General features: G+C 40.5%; 1 protein-coding gene across 3 annotated transcripts in view; it reads left to right on the forward strand.

The window, feature by feature from the left end:
* The window catches only part of LOC102544289 (uncharacterized), a 245,217-nt gene that overhangs the window by 67,943 nt on the left and 153,846 nt on the right, over positions 1–23,428 (forward strand). For all 3 annotated transcript variants that reach the window (XM_072945696.1, XM_072945698.1, XM_072945697.1), the window contains 3 exons: positions 2,124–2,200; positions 5,179–5,299; positions 7,483–7,710. In XM_072945696.1, coding sequence (XP_072801797.1) covers positions 2,124–2,200; positions 5,179–5,299; positions 7,483–7,710 — 426 coding nt within the window. The remainder of the gene's footprint in view (positions 1–2,123; positions 2,201–5,178; positions 5,300–7,482; positions 7,711–23,428) is intronic.

The following is a 23,428-nucleotide window of genomic DNA, read 5'->3' on the forward strand; positions in this document are numbered from 1 at the left end:
CTGGCCAACAGCAAAAATCCGAGACCTGCTAACACACATGACTGAGCTTAGAAACAGATTCTCCAGCCTCGGTTGATCCCTGAGAACTTGGAAACCGCAGCTGAGAGCCTGACTGCAGCCTCACGAGAGACTGTGCCAGGAAAACCCAGCTAAATGGTTTCTGGGCTTCTGATCCTCAGAAATTGTGTGAAATAGTAAATGTTTGTGGGTTTTAGCTGCTAAGTTTTAGATACTTTGTTATAGAGCAATAAATAATGAGTACATATTTTGGCACCTCGAAGTGGAGTATTGCTGTAACAAAACTTAAAATGTGAGAGTGCACTGAAACTGTGCAGTGGACTTTGAGCAGAGTGTCAGTGAAAGCTAAAGGACCTTGAAGGCGATGGTGCTAGAAACCTCCTGATCTTTGAGAAGGATGCGAGGTGAAGGCTCATTGGAAATTAGAGGAAGGGAAATCTTTATTACAGAGTGTCAGAGAGTTTAGCAACACTGTTGCCTGTAGTTATGTGGAAAGTAGAAAAAGTACATAATGACCTGGTTGGTCCAGCTCAGGAGATTTCTAACTGGAGGATTGGGAGTGCCGCCTGCTTTCTCCTTGCTGCTGCTTGTAAAATGTGAGGGGAGAGAGAGAAGCTCAAGAAAGGACTTCTAAACAGAATGAGTCATGACTTGCTGTTTTCTAAATTTCTCAGCCTTGCAAGATGTTAGGCAGTGATAAAATAAAGAAGTGTCTTTGGCGCAAAGATCGGATACCAGGAAAATATAGCTCAAGGATGAAAGTAAGAATGTGACAGTCAAATCTTTTAAGGCTTCAGAAATACCAGAGGTGATACCTCAGAATACTATTCACTCAGAAAAAAGGCATTTTAAAGAGATCAAGTGTGCACCTGCCAGTGCCTCTAAATCAAGCAATAGGATTTCTAGGGGACATAAGATTATTGCCCCTCATCCTGTCAGTAGCACCCTGTGAAGGAGAAGGTCTTCTCCTAAAGAGATTTGTGGGTTTGGCTTCTGTCTAATGAGGTGGACTCCACTAGGATTCATGGGAGATCTACAGAGTCTTAAATGGAAGTATGTAAGCAGAAAAATCATCTGCTTTGATTGAAAGGAACAGAGAGAGGACAAAATTAAAAAAGCCTTTTGGACTCCAACATTCTACTAGCAGGAAGCAAGCTGAGAAAGCTACTTAGCTGCAAACATGAAAAAAGGAAGGAAGATCCAGAAGCTGAAATTAAAGGTCCAGAGGACAGAGTCAAGAGCCACAGAGAATTATTCCCAGATCTTGAGACTTAGTCAAGAAAGTACCAACATTTGGCCGTCTGGATTTCATAATTACTATGGACTCATGATTCCCGCCTCCTGTTGTTCACACCTCTGTATAATTCCCTCCCACGCTGTACCAGGGTTGATCTGTATGACCAATAGCATGCAGTGGAAGTGATGGTATGTCATTTGCAAAATTAGGTTGTAAAGGACTTCAGCTTCCATCCTGGGTTCTCTCTCTGTCTCTCATTCTCTCATCATTCACTTTCACTAAATATGTTAGTATTTGCCTACATGATAGCTTTTTCAGAACATCTGGAGGAGTGTTTTTGACAATAGTTTGCATGAGATAGTCCTGCGTTCTGTCTGTTGTCCTAGAACAATTAAGTTTGCCTCTTAACAGCCCAAATGTCCTGGACTGGATGATAAAGTATATGGTCACAATTATTATTAACATCTCTAGCATGCTACACATCTAACCATATAGGCATTCTCATTTTGTTAAACTGTATTATTGGAGGGTGTGTGTGTGTATGTGTGGTGGGAAAAATAGGGAAACAGAGGTAAAGAAAGCTGTGTTGTTATCCACAAGGCATTTCTCTCTCTCTCTCTTTTTTTTTTTCCATATAGATTACTATTCCTTCTATCTTCTTGGACAAAAAGTAACTAAGCAGAGTAAGAAAACTCAAGATTCCATAATAAGGTGGTTACCCACAGTATAATTCCCATGTTCTTAGTGGGAACCTTAACTTTTAAGAGTTAGCATACCCTGATCTTAGAAAGCCAACTTTCACATAGATGTTTCAAGCGTACCTTGAAGCTCCTTTTTTGTTTCTTTGTTTCTGTTTCCTTTCACGCAGGAGTTGAAATTTGAAGGGGAAGGACTCACTGAGTACATTCCTATGTCGTGTCTGAAGACTGACGGAACGGCCGAGAGGTACGTCCCCTTAGTGGTACATGTCATGCGTTTTATTCTGTTTGCTTTGCTGTGGACTAAATGTGGGCCAACTAGAGGAGATAAGCACCCCCTGAGCTGATTCACCGTAAGGTTCAGGTTTTGAGAACCACGCCCCGATTTCCTCCCGGGACTCATCTGTGCCCTTTCAGTCGTGTACAACAGTTTGCGGATGGGGCTTTATAGCAAAGGTAGTATGTGCTTATCTGTCTCTCTGAAAATATCCAGCTCCTTGGTCCAGTGCGGGAGCGTCTAAGATCTGGATGTGGAGGTTGCTGCCTCTCCAGCGCAGAGGAGGAGAGGCAGGGGTGATGGGTGTAGGCTCAGAGGAGATGCTCAGGCCGGATGGTGTCGCTCTGAATCTAGGCTTCACTCTCTGTGACATCAAACAAGATGTTCAACTTTCCTTAGCATCAGCTTTTCGTCAGTTAAGCAGGAATAATAATACCTTGGTAGATTATTTGAAGGGTTAAATGAGATAATAAATACAACGTATTTCAAAGACTGCCTTGAGCATGCTAAGCACGAAATGAATACTAGTGAATACTGTACATCAGTGGTTCCCAGCCGGGATTGATTTTGCCCCCAGGGGACATTTAGCAACGACCGGAGACATTTTTGATTTTCACGACTGGACCTAGGGAGGAGGCTATTAATGGCATTTAGTGGGCAGAGGCCAGGGGTCTTGCTAAACAATCTATAAATGCACAGAGCGGCCCCCACAACAGAAATCATGTGGCTCAAAATGTCAACAGTGCAGAGGCTGAGAAACCTCGCTGTACATCAGTGCTGTTTATTCACCGCCTTTTTTCTTCACTTCTAATCCAACCAGCAGTGAAAATAAAGTTTCAGCTGGAGTGGGACCTGTCTCTCTATGAAGACTGTTCAGTACCAGAGAAACCAGGCCGTGCAGGCAGGATTATATACTGCTGACGTGTCCTTTCGGTACTCAGTAAGGTGAAGACTAAAGTACCTCCCACAGCCACCATTTCTAGTGCTGGAACTTTATCCCAGGAGAGTGGCCAGGGAGGTCTACGCCACGTTATATGCAAGCAAGCTAAGTATAAGCTAACTTACAGTAGTGAGAATTGGAACTAACCTAAATATCCAACAACAAGGGATTCTTTAAATAAATTATGGTAGGAGTTTAAAATTAAACACTGTCATCACTAAAAAATTATGCTAAGAAAAAAGATTAATCTCTTGGAAAATACCTGTAATACACAAAGTGAAATATGCAAGTTACAGCATATTTACAGCATCAGCCTCATTCTATAAAGGAAAAAAAAAAGTGTCTAGCTACCCAGCTGTGAAGAATGGACTTCAGTATTTTACCAGTTTTTATCTCTGGGATGTGGCCTAATGGTGACTTTGCTGGGGAGATTTTGATAAAATTAAAATTCATATAATGCATAAACATACACATATATTTATATAATGACAAATTTAATAAGTGCTGTGTACAAGGAGGAAAAAAGAATATCATGGCACAGGGCCTGATTCAAAGGTGGGCTGATGTTTGGTGTGGCTCCTGGTCGAGGGTGTGACGGCTCCATGGGGACAGGTCACTAGACATCTCAGGCACCTGGTGTCGTGTAAAAGCTGTGTGTTAACCTTTTGATGTGCGTTGCATTCCTTTCAAACTAAGGGAGGTATTTTTAGAGAACTTTTAATCACGAAGAACTGGAATTACAACCAGGGACTGTGGTTGTTGTTGCTTTTTTTTTCCCTTTTAGAATGATTATCATGGATTCAGCATCTAATTATTTAGATTAAGTTCCTAGGATATTTCATGAGTGCCTTACAATCCTTGCCAAGGGAACAAAGGAAGAAACTGAGGAAAACATCTCACTGTGGTTAATATCACATGTCTGATGTTTACTAATGAAATCAGGTTACCTTCATAACTGTATAATAGGGCCGTTACAGACAATAGATACAGTAGTTTAAAAGTAATAAAATCTACAACAAAGTGTATTTAATTTGAAATTGAATTGCCAGCAAATGGGTGTCCTAATGAACCCTTGTGTCAGTGTAGCTCTAACCCAATTAAGGGGAATTGTTTCCATCCCAGGAAACTAAATCAGCTGTGAGATCCAAAAAGGCCACTCCTCTGGTGGGGATGCTGTCATTGTCACAGATGGCCCTCTGATGGAATTAAGCTTAAGTCAGGAGATGTGAAATACAAGATCCTTCTTAATTCAGATGAATTTGGGAAAAAGCAGGGGAATTCTGGCTGTTAGGACTTACGAAGCTTTAAAAAAAAAGAAAGAAAGAAAAAGGAAAAAGTCAATAGCGAAGAACCTCAGATCAAGTCAGTAAATGTTAATAGGGGGAAAGAGCCTGGGGAACATTCTGAGGGTAGAAATAGATCTTGATCTCTGGGCATTGCATTAAAAAAAAAAAAGGGAAAGTTTATGTTGTATTTTCTATTCTTCTATTTAAATAATTTTCCCCCATAGTGTCTCTAACAGTTTGTAAGATTAAAGGCGCAGGGGTAGGAAATGAAGTGGCAACACGTTTTATCAAATATTTGATCTTCCGGTAATTTCTGAAGCAAGCTATTTTCTAATTGTTGGGAGATCAGAGGTTAATACATAGAGCCATATTTAAAAAAATATTTTATTTACTATTATATTACTTAATTATTTTGTTTTGGAGGGAGGGAGGTAATTAGGTGTATCTCGGTTTTTCAGAGGAGGTGGTGGAGAGTGAACCCAGGACCTTGCGCAGGCTAAGCGTGCGCTTTACCACTTCAGCTACACCCTCCCTGCCAAGCCATATTTTATAGGATCTCATTTCAAAAACTGCTCACCTCCCAGCTGTCATCAACTGCAGTATCTGTAATATGGTGTTTGTCTAATTGCCAGTTAATCTGACAAAATGTGTACCAAAGGCAAACCTTTCCGTTATCCCCCATTGTCAGTGTCTCTTCCTCCCATCTCCCCTCTTCCCTGCAGAGCTCCACGCCAGCCACTAACTGCAGACCTCGGTGTTTGTAAAGAAGGCAGCACCGCGGAGCTCGGTACCCTCACAGAGGACACCCACGGATCAAAGGGAGCAGCTCGGTCTTGCTGGAAGGTGAGGCTCTCGAGACCTTTCTCCTCTGACATGAAAAGTTAGATGTAAGGTCAATGGCCCTGATACTAACTGCTAGATGTAAAACAGATAAACAGCAGGGTCCTACCGTAGAGCACGGGGAACTACACTCAATACCTGGTAATGGTCTATGATGAAAAAGACCATGAAAAGGAATGTGTGTGTGTGCACATCTGAACCGCTATGCTGTACACCGGAAACTAAGACAGCATTGTGAACCACCTTCAGTAATTTGTAAAAAAAAAAAAAAGAATCAGTCAGACTCACTTTCCTGTTGTGCTCTTCCTCCTGTAGGACCCTCAAGAGAAGCAGAGTTCTAGCAGGTCTTAATAACTAATTTTGAGGGCAATTCTGGGCTAGAATAAGAATGACTAACACGCTCCAACACGAAGCCACTAGAAATTCCTCCAGACGGTGTCCATGGTCCCAGGCTGGGCTCTCCCTGGACAGTGAGGCCGACTTGCCACCATGCAAATGCGACAAGGCCTGAGATTTGATGAATCTTCTATCTCCTCTCCTACCCGGCTGACACCCGCTCTGAGGAAGGTTGTAAATGCAAGAGAGATTGTGGTATAATTCCTCAGACTGGCATTTCTGCCCCCTAGTCACCATTCGATTATCTTCCAAATTGCTGTGTTTCAGAGAGATAAAGATTTTTTATGGCTTGCTGACTTGAAACAACCACGAAAGCCAGCAAAGAGCTGGCTAAGCGGCCACGCGTAGTAATTCCATTGGTAAATGACAAAATCTTTGTTTGTATGACATTTCCAAAATTACTCCGAAAGATGAATCTAAAATACAAAATGTCACATTTGGCATGCAAAACTATCACAATATATTTCAGTATAAAATTCATAGAGGCGTTTAATTTAGAATGTGTTTAATAACTCAGTCGGCCTGCGTCAGTAATCCTGCCTTGAGGTTTAAAGAGATTGTCTTATTTATTCATATGGTGTTAATTTAAAAAATATTTTTGGAAACCAAAATACTAAGGTTAAGTCTTTATTGCTAATTAAGATTTTCTAATTAAACGAAAAAAATAATTGTTGCTCTGATTAGTTTTTAAGTATGACTTGTATGAAAAAAACAAAAGAATTTTAGCAACTTGCACTTTGTTTCACTGTGATTTGGTTTCAGAAGCGTACTGTCTACGTGGAAATATAGATTATCTCTCACAGAATAAAGTGTAGGCAGGATTACAATGTGCTTACTGTCGACTGCAGATTAACGGGTGGTGCTGTTAAACTGGGTAGCCAGCAGAGTGACCTGCTTCCAAAAATGACATTAATTTTGCTTAAAGTACAATGTAATAGAGAATTCTTCGAGGTCAAATGATTCTGAAGACTGTTAGGGACTTGTGAGTATGGAAAACATAACTTAATGACATTTGAGTTCTTAATAATCCCAGTTTAATTTCTGTGCAATCTGAAACGATAGTCCATTAAATATCTTATCAACTTGGACAAACTTTTCAGCATTTACTGAAAATGAATGGCCTGTTTCTCTCACCTAAAGGGAAAGCAATGGAATTCAAATGTCCTGTAAAATATTCTGGGATCATATTCTTTAGTGACATGCAATTTGTGCCCAGTGTTAAGTTAGAGCATATTGAAATGCTTTGCTTCTTTGACTCTCATTTGAAACCTGTGGGGCAGGGTGACCTCATGTTTAAATCCAGGGAAAGTACTCGATCAGGTGTGGTGTGAGTCTGACCAGTTTGCACACCACTCGTCAAAGCGGCGCATAGTCTGTGCTAGCGTTAGAGGGAAGGGCTGTCGCTTTTCAAACTTAACGGCCTGCATCCACTCATCCCAGGTACCTCAGGAGGCTGCTGTGTGGTTTTTAGAAGTGTTGGTTCCCCGTTAATTCTATCTTCTTATAACAGATGAATGGTTTCTGATGTCACAGATCATTAACATACCATGCTTAAAAATTGGCTAAACTTTCCCTCGCATGCTCGGCAGGCTTGCCTTTTGTCCCCCTAATTATATGTCATGTGTCCTCCTCTGTCATCATGGCTAACACCTGACAATTACAGGTTGGACAAAAATAATTGTCTGCTTTCTCCCTCCCTGAGAAGCGCACTGCAGCTAATTGTGTGGTTTACCCAGTTCCTGCGTAATTCGAGAAATTCAAGAAACCTGTCTTTTCTTTTGGTTGAACAGAACCCCGGGTCCCCTCAGCCTCTTCAGATGCAGATGAAGTGTATAAGGGGTCTCAAGAACAAAGCTCCCCGAGGCTCCTACTTCCTCACAGTGTCCCTGCTTCATCGACTGGGTGGCTGTGTCTTGCATTGGTGGCAGACGGAACATCTGAAGACCAGAACACACCCAGTGAGGCATGATGCAAACTTTTACGACGTGGGACTGTATTTCCACGAAAGCCTTTATGTGGTAAGTCTTTATGTGCTAGTCTTTTTACACAAGTATCACTTTTTATTTAGCTTCCCCGCCCTCCCTGTCCATCCAGCTTTTCATCTCCAGTGATGCAGCTTTAGGTAATCAACCTTGTATAGTAAACAGAGAGGATTTTGTTCATTCGTTCATTCATTCATTCAGCAAATACCTGCGAGCCAAATGCCGTGTCGTGGGTGGGACACCGACCCCAAGTCCTGTGTAAGATGGAATGCAATCCTTGTTTATCAAGAACACACATGTGCATGCTTGATACAGTTCTTCACCTTTTCAGGATTTACATGCCAAGAGATCACAATCATGTGTATTTTGTGTGCAGTACATTTTTAGGCAGCCAGGGACATGCATTTTGGATGAGAACCACTTTAGCTAAGAAGAGTTGGAGGGGTTGTTCAGAAAATATAAGATGGATGTAGGGGATTTTAGAGGAGACAAGCAAAGGGATTTTAGAGGAGACTGTGCTGGGGGGGTGGGGCAGGGATGGGTAAGATCAAAGAGTGATCTGGAAGCAGGGATGAGAAGCAGGGGTCTGAGGGCATCAAGGTACCTTTGGAAGCAGAGAGGAGACACTTAGCTTTCCTTGGGCATCAGCACCGGGCAGACCCAGACAGGGAGCTCCAGCCCAAGGGGAGGAAAGGAAGGGGCTGGGCTAGTCCCAGAACCCTTATCTGTGCTTGTGCCGTTGATGCCGGGCAAGAGGGCAGACTCATCACACGTATGGAACTACCTCTTATGCTGTTAATTTGAATGAGTCAAACAAACATTGTTAGAGTCAAACGAGAATATCCCAGGGCTCCGGGGCTGACAAGGTGCGCTGAGGAAGCAAGCCTCAGTTGGCTCGTCTGTGAAATGGGAATAAAAATATCTGCCTGCCAGAGGCATTGCAAGAAACGGCTGAGGTGCTACTTGTGGGAACACACAGCCCGAGACCTAGTGGGAGCTCAGAAGCTTCTCTGACGATTGTTGTTATAATTCCTGTGTCTCTTCGATGGTGGAGTCCATAAATTCTCAGCCAGGGGACTTTCATTTTAATTTATATGACAAATGCTTTTATGTTGAATAACTAACTTTCAGATTAACCTTTGCTTGAGAACAATGTTGATGAACAATTGTTTTTCTCCAATGAATGATCCCAGAAGCCTTGTGAGAAGTGTGGGGCACAGGTGAGAGGCGTCAGTCAGGGCTGGACATGCAAAGGACTTTCCCCCTGGGGGGAGCCCGCAGCCGCCACGGAGCCAGACTCTGAGGACAGATCACAAGAAGGCAGCAGGCGTAGTTCAGCCCCTCGGCTGAGATCTTGGTTCTCACTGTTCATCTCAGAGCGATTTCGGGAATGTGGTGCTAGATAAGACTTTAGTTCATAACTAAAAAAAAAAGGATCTAATCAGTACCTAACGGGCAACTCCATCCTTTTCGTACATTATAATTAAGTACCTACAATTTTAAAGCTTGGAGCTAGGCTACAAAAAAATTACCATTCAAAGAGCTTGCTGCCTAGAGCCGTCTGCGTAAATAACTTATTGCTATGATTGGTTTAGATGCCCAACCCCCGTTACCCCCTAGGAGTGTGAACTCCGAGTGTGGAAGCCACGTGCATGGCTGTGTTTGCTTTGAGACGGTTCCTCGCGTGCCGTTGAATGAGCGCTACAGGTTGAATGTCAGGAGGGACTAGAAGAAGAAGAGGAGCATCAAGAATGTCTTCAGGGACAGGGAGCAAAACCACTAAGAAACTGATGTTGCGAAAAAACGCTCATGGTGCTGAGGAGCGCATCCGGTCCCCAGGGGAAAGCAGAGGTTGGTCGTTCATCCAGCAGGGAAATGCATTTTTCCTTTCCTGCCAAGCAGAGCAAACAGTACCTTGGAATAGTTGAAACTACAACTCCAAATTTTCCTCCCCTGTGTCAGAAGCGAACAAACCGAAATAATTACCTCCTGCCACAGCCAAGGAAAATTTATTCTTTAACAGCCTGACAAAATGTCACTGAGTTACATCCATCCCTTGGTATCACCTAGCAAAATCCTGACTCCCCCAAGAAATCTACTAGGCTGTTTCACATTCAGTGGATATAAGAAAAGCACGAAAATTCAAGACCAAAACAAAAACAAGTCCCCAAACCTCTACAGCTTGACAGGAAAGAGAAGTCATCTGAGGCTGTTTGATTTCAGAATAAAAATGCTGTTGCTCAAAGTTCTGCTCATTCCAATGAGTTCTAGCAAGGTTTTTCTCTAACCACACAATTCTGCCTGCCAGTCACCCTGCGAGCAGTTTGTGGGGGACTGACAGTTAAAACAGCAAGGTTTAAAGAACTGTAATTTTCCAGTCATCGGAATATACACACAAAGACATACGAATGTGCTGGTGTATGTCATTGACATAGGGGCATTGAAGATATTTACATTATTACTTTTAACATACAAGCCTAAGATGGGGTCATTTCTATTCTTACTCCATGATCAGGAGAAATTGGCTTCATACGGTCCTTTGAGAGAGCAGGGCGTCTTCCCAGTGTCTGCTGGGAGACATGGTCTCCCATTCCTGTGCAGATAGCCGGCACAGTGAAGGTACTTACCGAATGAAAGGGCAAGTCCTCCTTGCAGAAGCACCAGAGCCTGCTGAGGAAATGTCTGCATTTATCCGTCTGTAGTGGTACATTGTTAACCGATCTTAGAGTCAGAGGAAGACGTTACAGCATCAGAGGTTGGGCCAGGAGGCAAACACTTGAAAGTTAAGGAGAAAAGTTTGCTTACAGAGTTTGAGAAGCCCCTTGAGGGAGGCAGCAGATACGTTGATAAGCTCCAGGTTGTGTCACTCCAAACATCCACATACGGCTTCCGGTAACTACTGCTTGGATTTTGTCCCCAGTGTTTCCACACCTTAACATCCGTTTTCCTGTATTGTAAGATGGAGGTGGTCAAATACAACGAGCTAACTGACGAATTTCAGCTTCAGTCCCCTCACATAAAATGAGGTAATAACCACTCCCTTATTTGAGTTCCTGCAAGAATCATATTAAATTAAATAGTTACGGACTCTAAACCTGGTCTCATCTTGCTTGACGATGCTGCATAATTCCTTGGTGGAGACGTTTGGAACCTCCTTATCTTTTGACGTTAATCCTCAAAATCTTTCAAATAGAAATCTTGCCTTCTGTGGTGAGTGTATTCATTAATAGCCACAAGGCTAGGCTCTTTGGGAAGAAGTGTGCCCCCAACTATGCCTCTTGACCTTCAGCTCTGGCAGGATGCTATACTAAATTAAATGTTCACATCATCTTAGTCCATCATCCTGCCAGAATCAGAAGTCAAAGGCGTATTTTGTTTTCAGCATATGTTTTATAAACATCTGGAAATTCTAAATGAGACAGGAGTTTTTAGGTGCATCAGAGAAACACTCAAGAAAGAAAGCACCTTCCTTGAAAGTCAGAAATGAAGGAGAAACTGTAAACCCGACAGGGAATGGATAAACCAAGACTCTGACTGCCTAGGAGAGGGGAGAAGAAATGATCAATCTTGTTAATCTAAAATTTTGGATTTCAGTGGCCATTCGGGAGATGAGGCCTTGGGTTCATGAGGTATGGTTGTTGAAAGAAAGTCTCCTGCATAAATGTAGGATAGCCAAGGCTAGTGTAAAAGGGATAGACTAGACCAAAAAAAAATCTGCCTTCCAACAGAGGGAAATCGAAATTTCTCTTCCTCTAGCTGGGCTGTGCTTTAAATTTTATTTCTCCTGATGGAAAAATATACTAGTTGAAACTAAAAATTCCAAAGATATATTACTCAGATTAGACCCACCAAACAGAGATGTAATGAACTGGACCCAGATCTGAGGAAATTTCCCAGACTAGAACACAGAGGGAAGAAATGGAAAGGTGAGGTGGTGTGAAAGTATGTGGAAGAGAAGGTCTAACATACATCTTACACAGCTTTCAGAAGTAGACCATAGAGGGGAAGGGAGAAGAAACCTTACGTGAAGAGATAACAGCTACGAATTTCCCAGACTTGCTGGAAGACACAAACTCTTAGATTAATGGAGCAGATATTCTGAGCAGGACAAAGTAAAGCCATCCACGCGTGGACACATTAGTGAAACTGCAGAAACCAACAGCAGAGGACTCAACACAACAATTTATGCAAAATCCTGGGAGAGAATTAATTTAAAAAGATTTTTACTTAACTTATTCAAGAGTTGGGGCAGGATGTTCCAAATGAGTAGAGACGTTTTTGGCTAAGAATGTTATATTAGTTTCCTAAAGCTGCCAAAACAAAGTACCACGAACCTAGTGGCTTAAAGAATTTCATCATCTTACACTTCTAGAAGCCAGCAGTCTGAGCTCAAGGTGCCGGCAGTACCATGTTGACTCTGAAGATGCCGTTCTGTGCCTCTTTCCCAGCTTCTGGTGGCCCCAGGTGTTCCTTGACTTGTCGATGCATCACTCCAATCCTCTGTCTTCTCACGGCAATATCCTTGTGAGTCTATCTTCACATCATCTTTCCTGCGTATGTGTTTGTCTGTGTCCAAATTTTCCCTCTAGATAAGGGCACCAGTCATACTGGATGAGGGCCCACCCTAACGACCTCATCTTGGTTAAATCTGCAAAGACCCTATTTCTAAACCAGGCCAAATTCTGAGGTGCAGGGGGGTTAGGATTAAGGTATATCTTCTTTGTGGGGGTACACATGTCAGTCATCGCATAATAAATATACCCTTCCGAGAACCTTGCTACAAGAATTAACAAAGGCTACCTTTCAAGAACAAGGAAGAATGCAAGAATGAATGCCATCTGGTATTATTCTTTTGCAACTTTTATATTTGAAATGTTTTATAATTTTACCAAGGAATACTAAATATTAAATAATATTAAATGAATAAAAGCATCCCTTTTCTATTCAATTTTAATAAAGTATCAGGCAATTAGGAGCACTTGAATAGCAAAAGACAGAATAGATGAGCATATATTTTGTATAATTAAATGATTATTTCTCCAACTAATTAACTCAATAAAAAGTTAAATCAAGGGTTGGGACTAGGCATTTCTGCTTTCACAAGACATGTACATCACAGTTTGGAAACCACTGATTCATGGGAATCAGTTTGAATCCATCTTGTTCACTGTTAGAAAGATAAAAAGTTACAGAAAACATTACTGTAGGAAAACATTAAATTAGGAAAATATCATTATAAAAACATCGGACAGATCCTTTGGAAATCTGGTGAAAGATTTTGCTCTTTCTTAGGTTAGATTTGGCTCCTAATACATTCATATGGATAAATAAATGTGGAATTTTTAGGCTGCATGGAAGATTGGAAGAGAAAATGTATTAGAGTACTTTTTACTTTTTTAAAGTTTATTTTGTTTAATTTTTTTAATGTGAAGCCACATGGTAAGAATTGCAGTGATCATTATCTTATAACTGTCTTATCACCCAAAAGGGTGACATTTTAAAATATCGTTCTTGAACGTTGGTAATGATACCTGGGCTGAAAGAACATTTAGTTAATTATTAGACAGAACTGTTACGCTTACAGTTCTCCCTTCCATTGGGTATAGGAATTGACCAGCTTAAAAAAGGATATAAATGATAGGTTAAAGAGGCAAAACCAGCAAAATTCAGGCAAAGAACATTGATTAATGAATTTAAAAAATTTCTGAAAGGTCATGTGCTCATTTGGGCTAAGCCTCAGGCACGTCTACCAAACCTGGCCAGGCCCTCTGCATGGAGCAGGTAACCCACGCTGACTCTGAATCTGCTGACATTACAGGGGTATTATTTCTGGAAGGATGTAGCCTTCTGGAACAATTTCTATAATGATTCCATCCAGGCGGTGGTTTCCTTCAGTTTAGGTTTATATATTTTATTTTTCACATTACCCTATACCACATAGAAAGGAAAGCCATGTCTTGGATTAAGTGTTTGTGTAACCAAGGGAAAAAAAAATCACTTGAATTTTATGGTAGTTAACCCCATTCTATTTGATAAGTACATCTGGGGTTTTTTGTTGTTTTTGGTTTTTTTTTTTTTTTTTTTGATCACCTGTCAGTGTGAATGATGAAATTTTATGAATACTAAAGGCAGAAAATCATTTGTCTGTCTTACACTAAATTGTGGCAATCTTTTTCTTTAGTTTAATTTTTTTTATTTTGGGGGTAAGGAATTTGGTTTATTTGTTCATTATGCATATATTTTTAATGTAGGTACTTGGGATTGAACTCAGGACCTCATGCATGTGAAGCACATGTTCTACCACTGAGCTACACCCTCCCCCCTTAAATTATGGCAGTCCTGAGAATTCCTTAAGAAAGAAGTCAAGCACATGACATAATCTCATTGGACAGTTTTTGAAAGCACGCTCTATGGCAAAAAAGCTACAGGAAAAGGGATGTCAAAAAACAGGATGTGATAAAACAGGCACCAGATGACGGAATCACAAGGAGCAGGCATTTGTCTGTCTCTTAAGTTCAAGAGGATCTGCTCTTCACTTATTTGAGCTGAGGCTTTTTCTTTGGATAAAGAAAGTAAAATACATTTTAATTACTAATAAAATCTCCTGGAAATGCTATCATAGAAAATTTTCTTTTATATTGAAACATGAAGAATACATACGGGAGGCCAAGATATGGTGGGATGGTGGTTAAGTGTGTGCTCTTCACCTTGATTTGAATTCTGGTGTCAAAATCTACTTAGCAAAGTGACTTAGAGCTGTCACCCAATGTCCCTGTGCCTCGATTATCTCAACCATAAAATAGTCATCACAAGACGCTTTCTCTCATCCATCTTATTATGTTACCATCAATATGGCAAGGGCTAAATATTTTTAAATTAAGAGCAAACCAGCTCTAAAAACAAGCAATAAACGAAACCCAAATATATGCCTAAAATGAAGTTTTGTTTAACTGAAGTATGTCATTACTATTTTTCTTTCTACCATGACCATGATTATATTGTTTGGAAGGGTAATTGGGCAATGATGCATAATATTTATATCTTTGTATCTTAAGTTTGTTCTTTCTAAAACCAACAAAGTATTTTTAGACCAAGGTAGAGTTTACTGCCTTCACCAATAGTATGACATTTAACCTGAAAAAACAATGAAAGAGACATTAATATTTCTGTTTCACAGATGAGAAACTGAATTTTGGAGAAATAACGCAAGTTACCTAAGCTCTTACGGCTTATTAGGACAATGTTGGGAATGAAACCGATGCTCAGCTCTTGCTTTCTCACTTCATGAATGGTTTTTCGCTAACCCTCATGGATCAATAATGTCTCCATGATCATCATTAACTAAAACAGTCTTTCCATCACATCACTTCATCACTTCCCTTTTAAAACTATGTGTTGACTCCCCATTGCTCTTGGGATCAATTAAGCTTCTTCCCATGGATTCAAAGATGCTGGTAATGTAGCCTCAGACTCCCTCCACATTCTCACGCTCATCAGACAGACCCAGCCTCCCTCCATGGACCCAGCCACCCGACCACCGTTTTAGCTTGAGCTGTGCCCAAGTTCCATATATCCTCCAGGTTCTGGTGTGCCATTGGGCATTTGTTCTCAGTGTTAATTCCTACTTATCCTTCAACTTCCAAACTCAATCACTTTTGCTGTTGTCCATACACATCACTTAGCTCCAACAAGATTTCAGTTGTCTTAGGGCAGAGGCTGCCTGTATTTATTGGTTTAATGTAAATTCAGTTACCCAACAATGAATACTACAAGGACATGGGAAGATAATCTTAAAAGCTAAATCTTGGTATCAGTGGCTTCTAAAATAGGAATAAATCTGATTGAGTTGAAACAAATCAACTTAGAGAAAAATATATATTAATTATATATGGAGAGCCCATCATTGGTAATGAGCAAGAAAATAAATGCCAATATTTTATGGTTTTACAACTTCATGTTTGTTTAGTCTCTTCTCTCCTCTTTAATCTACAAGAACAATACTTTAGGTAAATTTTTTCTAAAGAGAAACGTGAGCTCATAAACTTTCTTGAGGCGTGAGCAAACTCAGCCAAGCTCATTCTCTAGTGGAAGCATAGATGAGAGCCCTCTGGTATGCCTTCTAGAAACTTCCAGAGTAATTAGGCATGCATGGGGACCTCATCAAATGTATACCAGTTGATGTTATGTTAACTGCCAACTCAATTATTTTAAAGACCGAGCAAAAATTTCTCCAGATGATTTTTGATATTTCCAAGTGAAAATAGCTGTGTTGGACTTTCTATTCTAGAAGGCAACTATAGGCTGTTTATTAAGAAAATCAGAGAATTTAAAAAGTCCTCGTAGAAGTCTGGTTCTGGACAAGCACGTCCTCCTGTTCTGGAGCCGCATTAACTGCACTCACTCTCACCGTCCTTTTATTAGGCACAGCTGTCTAACTGTGCAAAGGGGAGCTGGACCTGATAAATAAATGAATAATCACTTAAAACTCAGGGGAGAACACCAGTAACAGAAGCGTGGCACCAAGTGGCCCCCGCGGGTGCTGGGTGGATGGGTCACTCTGCTGAGGCATGTCTGATTTTCTGATCTACATCACTGGGGGGAGGTACTGGAAAATGTTGTTGCAAGCCACCAAATTTTGGAGTAGCTTGCTACGCAGCAACAGATAACTGAAGAACTCATGAAGAACTGGTGACAGTGAAGAGTGCTTTCAGTGGGAAAGTAGAAGCGTCACTTACTTCAACCTTTTAGAATTCAGTTCATAAATCTGGCATCACTGAAACAAGGCCTGGCTCCCTGGTCCCTTTGGTGTAGCCACATTGTATGTAGCGGGTTTTGGCTAATTATAGGGCACAGGTCACCACGTCAGAAGCTCCAGAGAAAACCTGACTTAAAATCATTGTATTATCGGACTTTCTCATGGATCTGTAGACTTTTAAGAAGCATATCAACCTGTTAATATTTATACATCAGTGTGGCAAGGTATCATTACAGTGGTAGATGGGCACCATTTTTGTTTTACTGGAGGGAAATCCAATATGAATAAAACAGCAACTTTTCAAACATGACATTTAATCCATGCATGTAAATCAAACTGAGAATCTATTATTCATTATTAAAAGGGTGGCATATTTTTATTACACTGAGAATGAAACACAAATACTGTGAAAAATTTAGTGCCTTTTCCTGAAGTTTTAAGACACTTATCATGCAGTCATCTGGCGGGTATTGGCACTCATTTTAAAATATAGCCATGAAATTAATAAGTTGGAAGTTTTATGCCTGAAAAAAGGATGCTCAGTTTCAGTGAAATAGGCAAATTTATTTTTTATTTAAAGCTTCCTCAGTACTTAAGATGGTAAAGTACTTCAGTAATGTTCTGATTCCGATATGTATATGAAGAATGTAGTTCATATTCTTGTCATTATTAGTCACGGCCACAGTGTTCTTCCCTGAAGTGCTTTCTGAAAACTGCATATATCAGAAACTGATTAAAATGACCCAATGTATTAATTCTTAAAATATGATGTGCCCCACATTTTGCAAGAGGTTATTTTCTGTGTGACATTTAATATCAAGGAATTGAAACGATTTTCATAACTGATAGGAAGGAGTGGTCTTAGGGAAACTAGAGTCTGAACAAGGTTGCTTTTATTGATTATTGATTATTGCCATTAAGAATAAATAGCTTGGAGAATATTATATCACATGGCTTTAAAAAGTTTTCCATTATATCAGTGGAGGAAGGCTCTTTTTGTCAGTTCTTCAAATGGTCACTCCTGCTGGTCAAGGATTCCCCCAGGTTGGTGAGAATCTTGATTGCAAATGGCTTTTCCTGAGCGGCCTGGGTGGTCACTGGGCACCATTTTCGGCTTTCAGCAGCGGTCTGGTTCTGCTACTTACTCAGCGTTCAACACTGTAGGAAGACGACGTAATCTCCCTGGCCTCCGTTCCTTCATTCATAGAGTGGGAATCTAATGGCTAATTCACAGAGATTTTCTGAGGATCAAATAATGTGATGTATAAATTGCTTAGCATAGTGGACTGCAGGTAGGAAATATCTAGTAACTATAATTATTTTTCATCATCATCGTAATCCTGCATGTGGAATATGCACCACCTTCCTCTATGTTAGGTTTCTCCAGCCCTTCAAGACATCCCTTTGAGAAGTATTAGTTAATCCACGCTTGACTTCTCTCCTCTAAGAAAGCTCAGTTTCCATTACATTTATTTGCTGCTCTTTCGTCTCTGCTCCTTGTTACTGGGTGATGTGAGGGGTTTCAGGGTCATCGGTGTAAAAAGTCATGTTATTCTTGTCTCGTATTCTCTGGCAGAAAGGAGGAAAAATGTGTATTGAGTACTTGCAGTATGTCAGTTTCATCGCTGCATGCAATGCAACTTCACACAACACAATCTATTTTTAAACCACTTTGCAGATGAGAGAAACTGAGGTTTTAGAGATGGAGACTTGACCAGACTTTGAAACAGAGATTCAAGCCCAGGTGTAAATGACCCCACAGTCCAAACACTAAGGTTCACAACCAACCCTCAAGGAAGCAGCAAGAACTGATATGTTCGTTTTTCAAATCTGTAGATTGCTCTTCAATTCCTTTATTTTTCCTTTGCATTTTTGCCAGTCTTATTTCTATTTCTAAAGCCAAGTCCATTGCTCTTTTCTGTCTCTTTCCCTGTCCTCTGTGTCTGTTTTCTACATCTGTTTGCATCTGAGGTAGTCAGAGTTGAGTGCCCTAGTTACAAAATAGTAGTTCTTGTTCATCTTGCATGCAATTCAACAATCAAATCATTTTGCCAGCCTTATTTGGGAGTGGGCTGCGATATTGGCAGGTAGTCACTTAATCTTAAGTGTACTTGGCAGCACCAGAATGTAAACTTCTAGAGAGCAGGGACTGGGGTCTGTTCTCTTCACTGCTGAATCTCTGACACCTGGAAATGTTCCCATCTTAATAAATATATATTTTTTTAATGAATGAGTAAATCTAAATATTCCTGAGTCACATTGCAGACTTCAAGTAGACAACTATTGACTGCCATATAGATGAAAAAATTTTTTAATTTAAAAAAATTTTGGTGTTTGCAGATTCACATTCTTTATTTTATTGGAAATGCTTTTCAAATGCCATAAATCCATCTTTGTCCTTTGTGTCTGTTCCCTACATCTGTTCACATCTGATTTATTCAAAGTTAAGAATGCCCTAGTTACAAAATAGTAGTTCTTGTTCACTTTGCATGCAATTCAACAATCAAATCACTTTGAATTCTCTAAAGGGGAGGAACTTGCTTCTATATTTGAACTCACTCACATTCAGAGGGAATATGTTTTAATATTTCAACATCTATACAAAATGCTTTACAATGACTTGTAAGGCACCAATTCTCCTTTGAACACAGAATAACGTCGCTAAGGGCTGAGTAGAGTTAAGAATTTCTCCAAGGTCACATGGCCTGTTAATTGCAAAGACCAGGGCTGGCGATCATTTCCTATCCGTCTGCCTCATACATGTACCAAGCAGTAGTCAATGACTGAACGGATGGGGCTCTCAAAGCTTATAGTGGTGGCAGGAGAAGGATTTATGCTCAAACAGAAATATCACTAAATTCAAGGACCAATAAAGGTCAACCCGGTAAACTACAGATCAGATCACATCAAGGCCTTGCTTAAGTGTTCCTAGTGGCTCTCCATTGAGTAAAATCCAAATTCCTTACCTGGGCCTTCAAACCTCATGTGATCTGGCCTCTATCCCCCTTTCTAATTTTATTTCATAAGACTTTTCTGCTTATGTATTTCAGTCTAGCCTCACTTCCTGTTCTCTGTTTTTTATGGGTTTTTTCTATAGGGGGAGGTAATTAGATTAACTTATTTATTTACTTTTTTCACGGAGGTACTGGGAATTGAACCCAGGGCTTCATGTATGTTAGGTGTGCGCCCTACCGCTGAGCTACGCCCTTCCTCACGTCTGTTCTCTGGACACATTCTTGTTACAGGCCTGCTGAACGAGGGGTGGCTTCCTGCCTGGTGGGTTTCCTCCTCAAACCACAGCCCTCGGTTGTGTCCCTTCCCTAGACTAGATTTTCTTGACAGAGTAGCCCCTCCTCTGGTCATTTTCCAGTGCATCTCTAACTTATTTTTATTATTTCAGTATCAGCAGTGGTACCTGAGAGCCTTTCTCACTGTTGACATTGTCCTATTTGTTTACTGCTTCTCCGCTCCCGTGTCAGACTGTAACTCAGGAAGAAGCAGTTGTTTTTCTTGTTGCTTTTATCTCCAGTGCCAGAAATGATTTCATGAATGAATGAAGGAGGGAAACCATAAAGTCATATACAGCTTTTGACATGGTCAAATTAGTAATTCAGTAGCTGGGAAAACATGAGCAAATCATTACTTTTCTAAATCTTTTTTTTTTCAATCACCTGTGAAATGGGCTAATATTAACTACGTTGGCATGCAGATCAAATGTTATAATGTGCGTGTAAGAGCTTTGTAAAATGTAAAAGGTGGCACTGGCATTAATAATGCTATTGCCAGATGATCTTTGGTACAATGTGGGTTTCCCAAAGGGAAAGTGTTGATTAGCAATTATTGCCAAAAGTTTTTTCCAAATGATGTATTTGCCTGCTCCTTGTAAAACCATTTGTGGTTAATTTGTTGGTCTTTGATCTAATCATGCTGCAGATGTTCAGAAATGCCATCTTTTTGTGCATTGAGGCTCAGTCACTGGGGTTTGTAAAAGTAATGGGCTGTGCCCAATTTTTCCCCAATGTCTTCAACTCTCAGGGACAATGAAGGGAAAATCTATCTTTTGCCTAACAAGGAGAAACTGAAAAGAAAATTCAACTTTTTGTTTTCACAGTCAAAAAAAAAAAAAAGTGGGGGTTGGGGGGAGAAATCCCAGAACTGAATTTTCTAAATTAAAATATTCAATTAGATTTTGCCATCTCCCTAGAGTGAAATATTCTTAGTTGAACATTTGAGTAGCATGTGAAGAGATGAGTTATGACATATTGAGGTTGAGGTCAGGTAATGGAATTGCGATATAATGAGATGACATGCCATATATTTCCTCTTGATTTCAGTCGTGTTTGATGGAAAATGTTGGAAAGGTCATATTTTTTAGTCAGTAATTATTCAGGTATGAGTCAGTTTGATTTCAGACAGAGATGTGGTTGCCCTGAGCTGTGGAAGTCAATTAGACGTATGACCAAGGACACACAAACCTGTCTTATCTTTGTATCCATATTGGATGATGATTCTTAAAGTGTGGTCTGAAGGACCACGTGAGTCTCCATTACCTTGTAAAAATTCAAATTCCCAAGCCTCACCCCTGACTTTCAGATTCAAGGATGAGAACAAGGCCTAGAAATCTGCATTTTTAATAAACGCCTTTGAGTAATTCCTATACAAACCAAATTTGAGGGACCACTAGATGATGTCCTCAAGGAAATTATTGTATGATTATTGACGTTTCTCAAATAATTAAATTTGTTGTTGAGAAATCACAGTTAGGTTCAGGGACTGTAGGTTTGAGAGATCATAGACTTGTCGTTATCTCAGGAAGATTTTTATTCTGACTTACAATTTGTAAGCTATCTGATAAATCTAGTCCTCAGAAAGACTCATTCTTTAAGGATGCTGGATGATGACGTTTTTCAGGATGCTGCTTGATGGAGTTTTGTTGGCGAGGATATGTTTTTTCTTGGTAAGCTCTGTGTCTGCTTTGGATGCTTGAACTTAATGTGAGCAATTAAGGAGAGAACAGGCTTCAGACAGAGAAACACGTGGAGGGAGAGCCCCAGCTCCTCGGTTTCCAGGAATCCTGACGAGCAGTCAGCAGGGTGGAGAGGAATGGCCCTGAGCCTTCTCACCACGCATCCAAGGTGGGCTGTCTGAGGTTCACCTCCTCCATTCAGAAAGCGTAGCATGAATGGTTTGGAGAGCATGACCATGAATCAAATCCCAGCTCAACCCTTTACATCTATTTTCTGTGTGACCTTGGACCAGCTCTCTTTGTCTCAAGCGTATCATTAGTCAGAAAGCGTTAATAACAGAATCTACCTCATAGGATTATTGTGGTGATTGAGTTCATAAGGATAAAGTGATTTTAAAAGTACCTTGCATTTAGTAAGCTTTTAATACATATTAACCGTTGATCCTATTACTGTTAGGATTAAGGAACTAAAAAAATCAATTTCTAAAGCAGGGAGCTGGGACTACTACGTTTGCCTGCTAGAGCCCTGGTTTTCCAATGGTGGAGGTGTAAGATTGTCTCTCTTCTTTTGCTCAGAAGCTGAGATAGTTACAGCTGTTACCACCCTCTGTCCTTGATCCCTAGGCCAGGGTAAGTTTCCAAGAATAATTACTTTCTTTTATCCCGCAGCAGAAAGGCTGGGGATTAGAGCTAATTTGTCTATTTATTTATCTTGGCTGAGGGAATGGAAAGGAAGATAATGGCACCATTAAACTCTCACTGGATAACCTAGATTACCCTGCGCTGTGGCATCAGTTCTCACTCGTCCGTCCAGAGTTGTTTGTCTCAAAAATAACACTTGGCTATTTTCTAATGCAAATTAAGTGAAATTATTTACTTCCCTGACTACTCTTATTCCATACAGAATATTCGTTCTGGAAGATACCATTTTGTTCATCCCTAATTCTCCCTACCTGCCTCCTTTTCTTCATGGCCCTGTCTTTCCTTCTCCCCCTCCCTCCCCTCCCCTCCTGCCACCAGCACTTTATAAATGGTGAAACCAAGATCCAGAAATGGTACATTACTTACTTAAGTGGTAAATTGGAATTTGATCTCATGTTTGTCTGATGCTGGAGCCCATGCTTTTAACCTACTAGGGTATATAGCTTCCCTTTTAAATGAGAGAAACAATGAACCAGGGCAGGATGGAACATTTAGGACTGAGGTAACCTATATATAAAGTCAGAACCATTTAAGATGCATTTATAAAAATTCCAACCAAGGAAATGACCAAGCAGCAGCATTGTAGGCCTACCACGAGCAACTTAAGCGTTGCTGGGTGTTCTGCCTATCTCCTGAAGTGCAGATTGTGTGAGTATTTGCATGTTCCTCTACTGTTGGCTTTATCATGACCCTGGCAAAGAACCACTAGGTCCTCAATTTTATATCCAGTGACTTTGAACTATGAAGCTATCTTGGCGTAGTCATCATGTTTATAAAACCGTTAAGATTGAACTTGAGTCAACACAGAGCAGGGCCAGTCAATTAGTCAATATTGTCTTAGTTATTTTATGATAACAAAAGAACCCAACATTTCAGTGGCTTAATAAAACAGAAACTTATTTTTCACTCCACCTACATGTCTACTTCAAGACAGCTGGGAGCTCTGCTTTACCCATTCTTACTCTAAGTCAAAGACTGGTTGAAAGATCACCGTCTAGAGTGTCACTTGTCACTGTAGCAAAGGAGAAAAAGAAAGAGAGCTCTGGAGGGTCTAGAACCTATAACAAATGCTTATGTGCACTCACGGATCATTGGCCAGGACTAGTTAAATGGGCCACCCAACCACAAAGGGGCTCAGATGTGTGGTCCTGCCATGTGCTTAGAAGGTGAAGAGCCAGAAGCATTGGTAAGTAGCACTAGTGATGCTGTCACTGCGGAGGAGGGAGAGGAGCTTTCTAATAATGAGGATGTTCACGCAGGATTGGTTTATTGGCAAGCAAACACCCTGTCAGTGTACGTTTCAGATAGAGACTGAACTGTCTTGTATGTTA

The sequence above is a fragment of the Vicugna pacos genome, chromosome 20, assembly GCF_048564905.1.
Source record: "Vicugna pacos chromosome 20, VicPac4, whole genome shotgun sequence".
NCBI lineage: Eukaryota > Metazoa > Chordata > Mammalia > Artiodactyla > Camelidae > Vicugna > Vicugna pacos.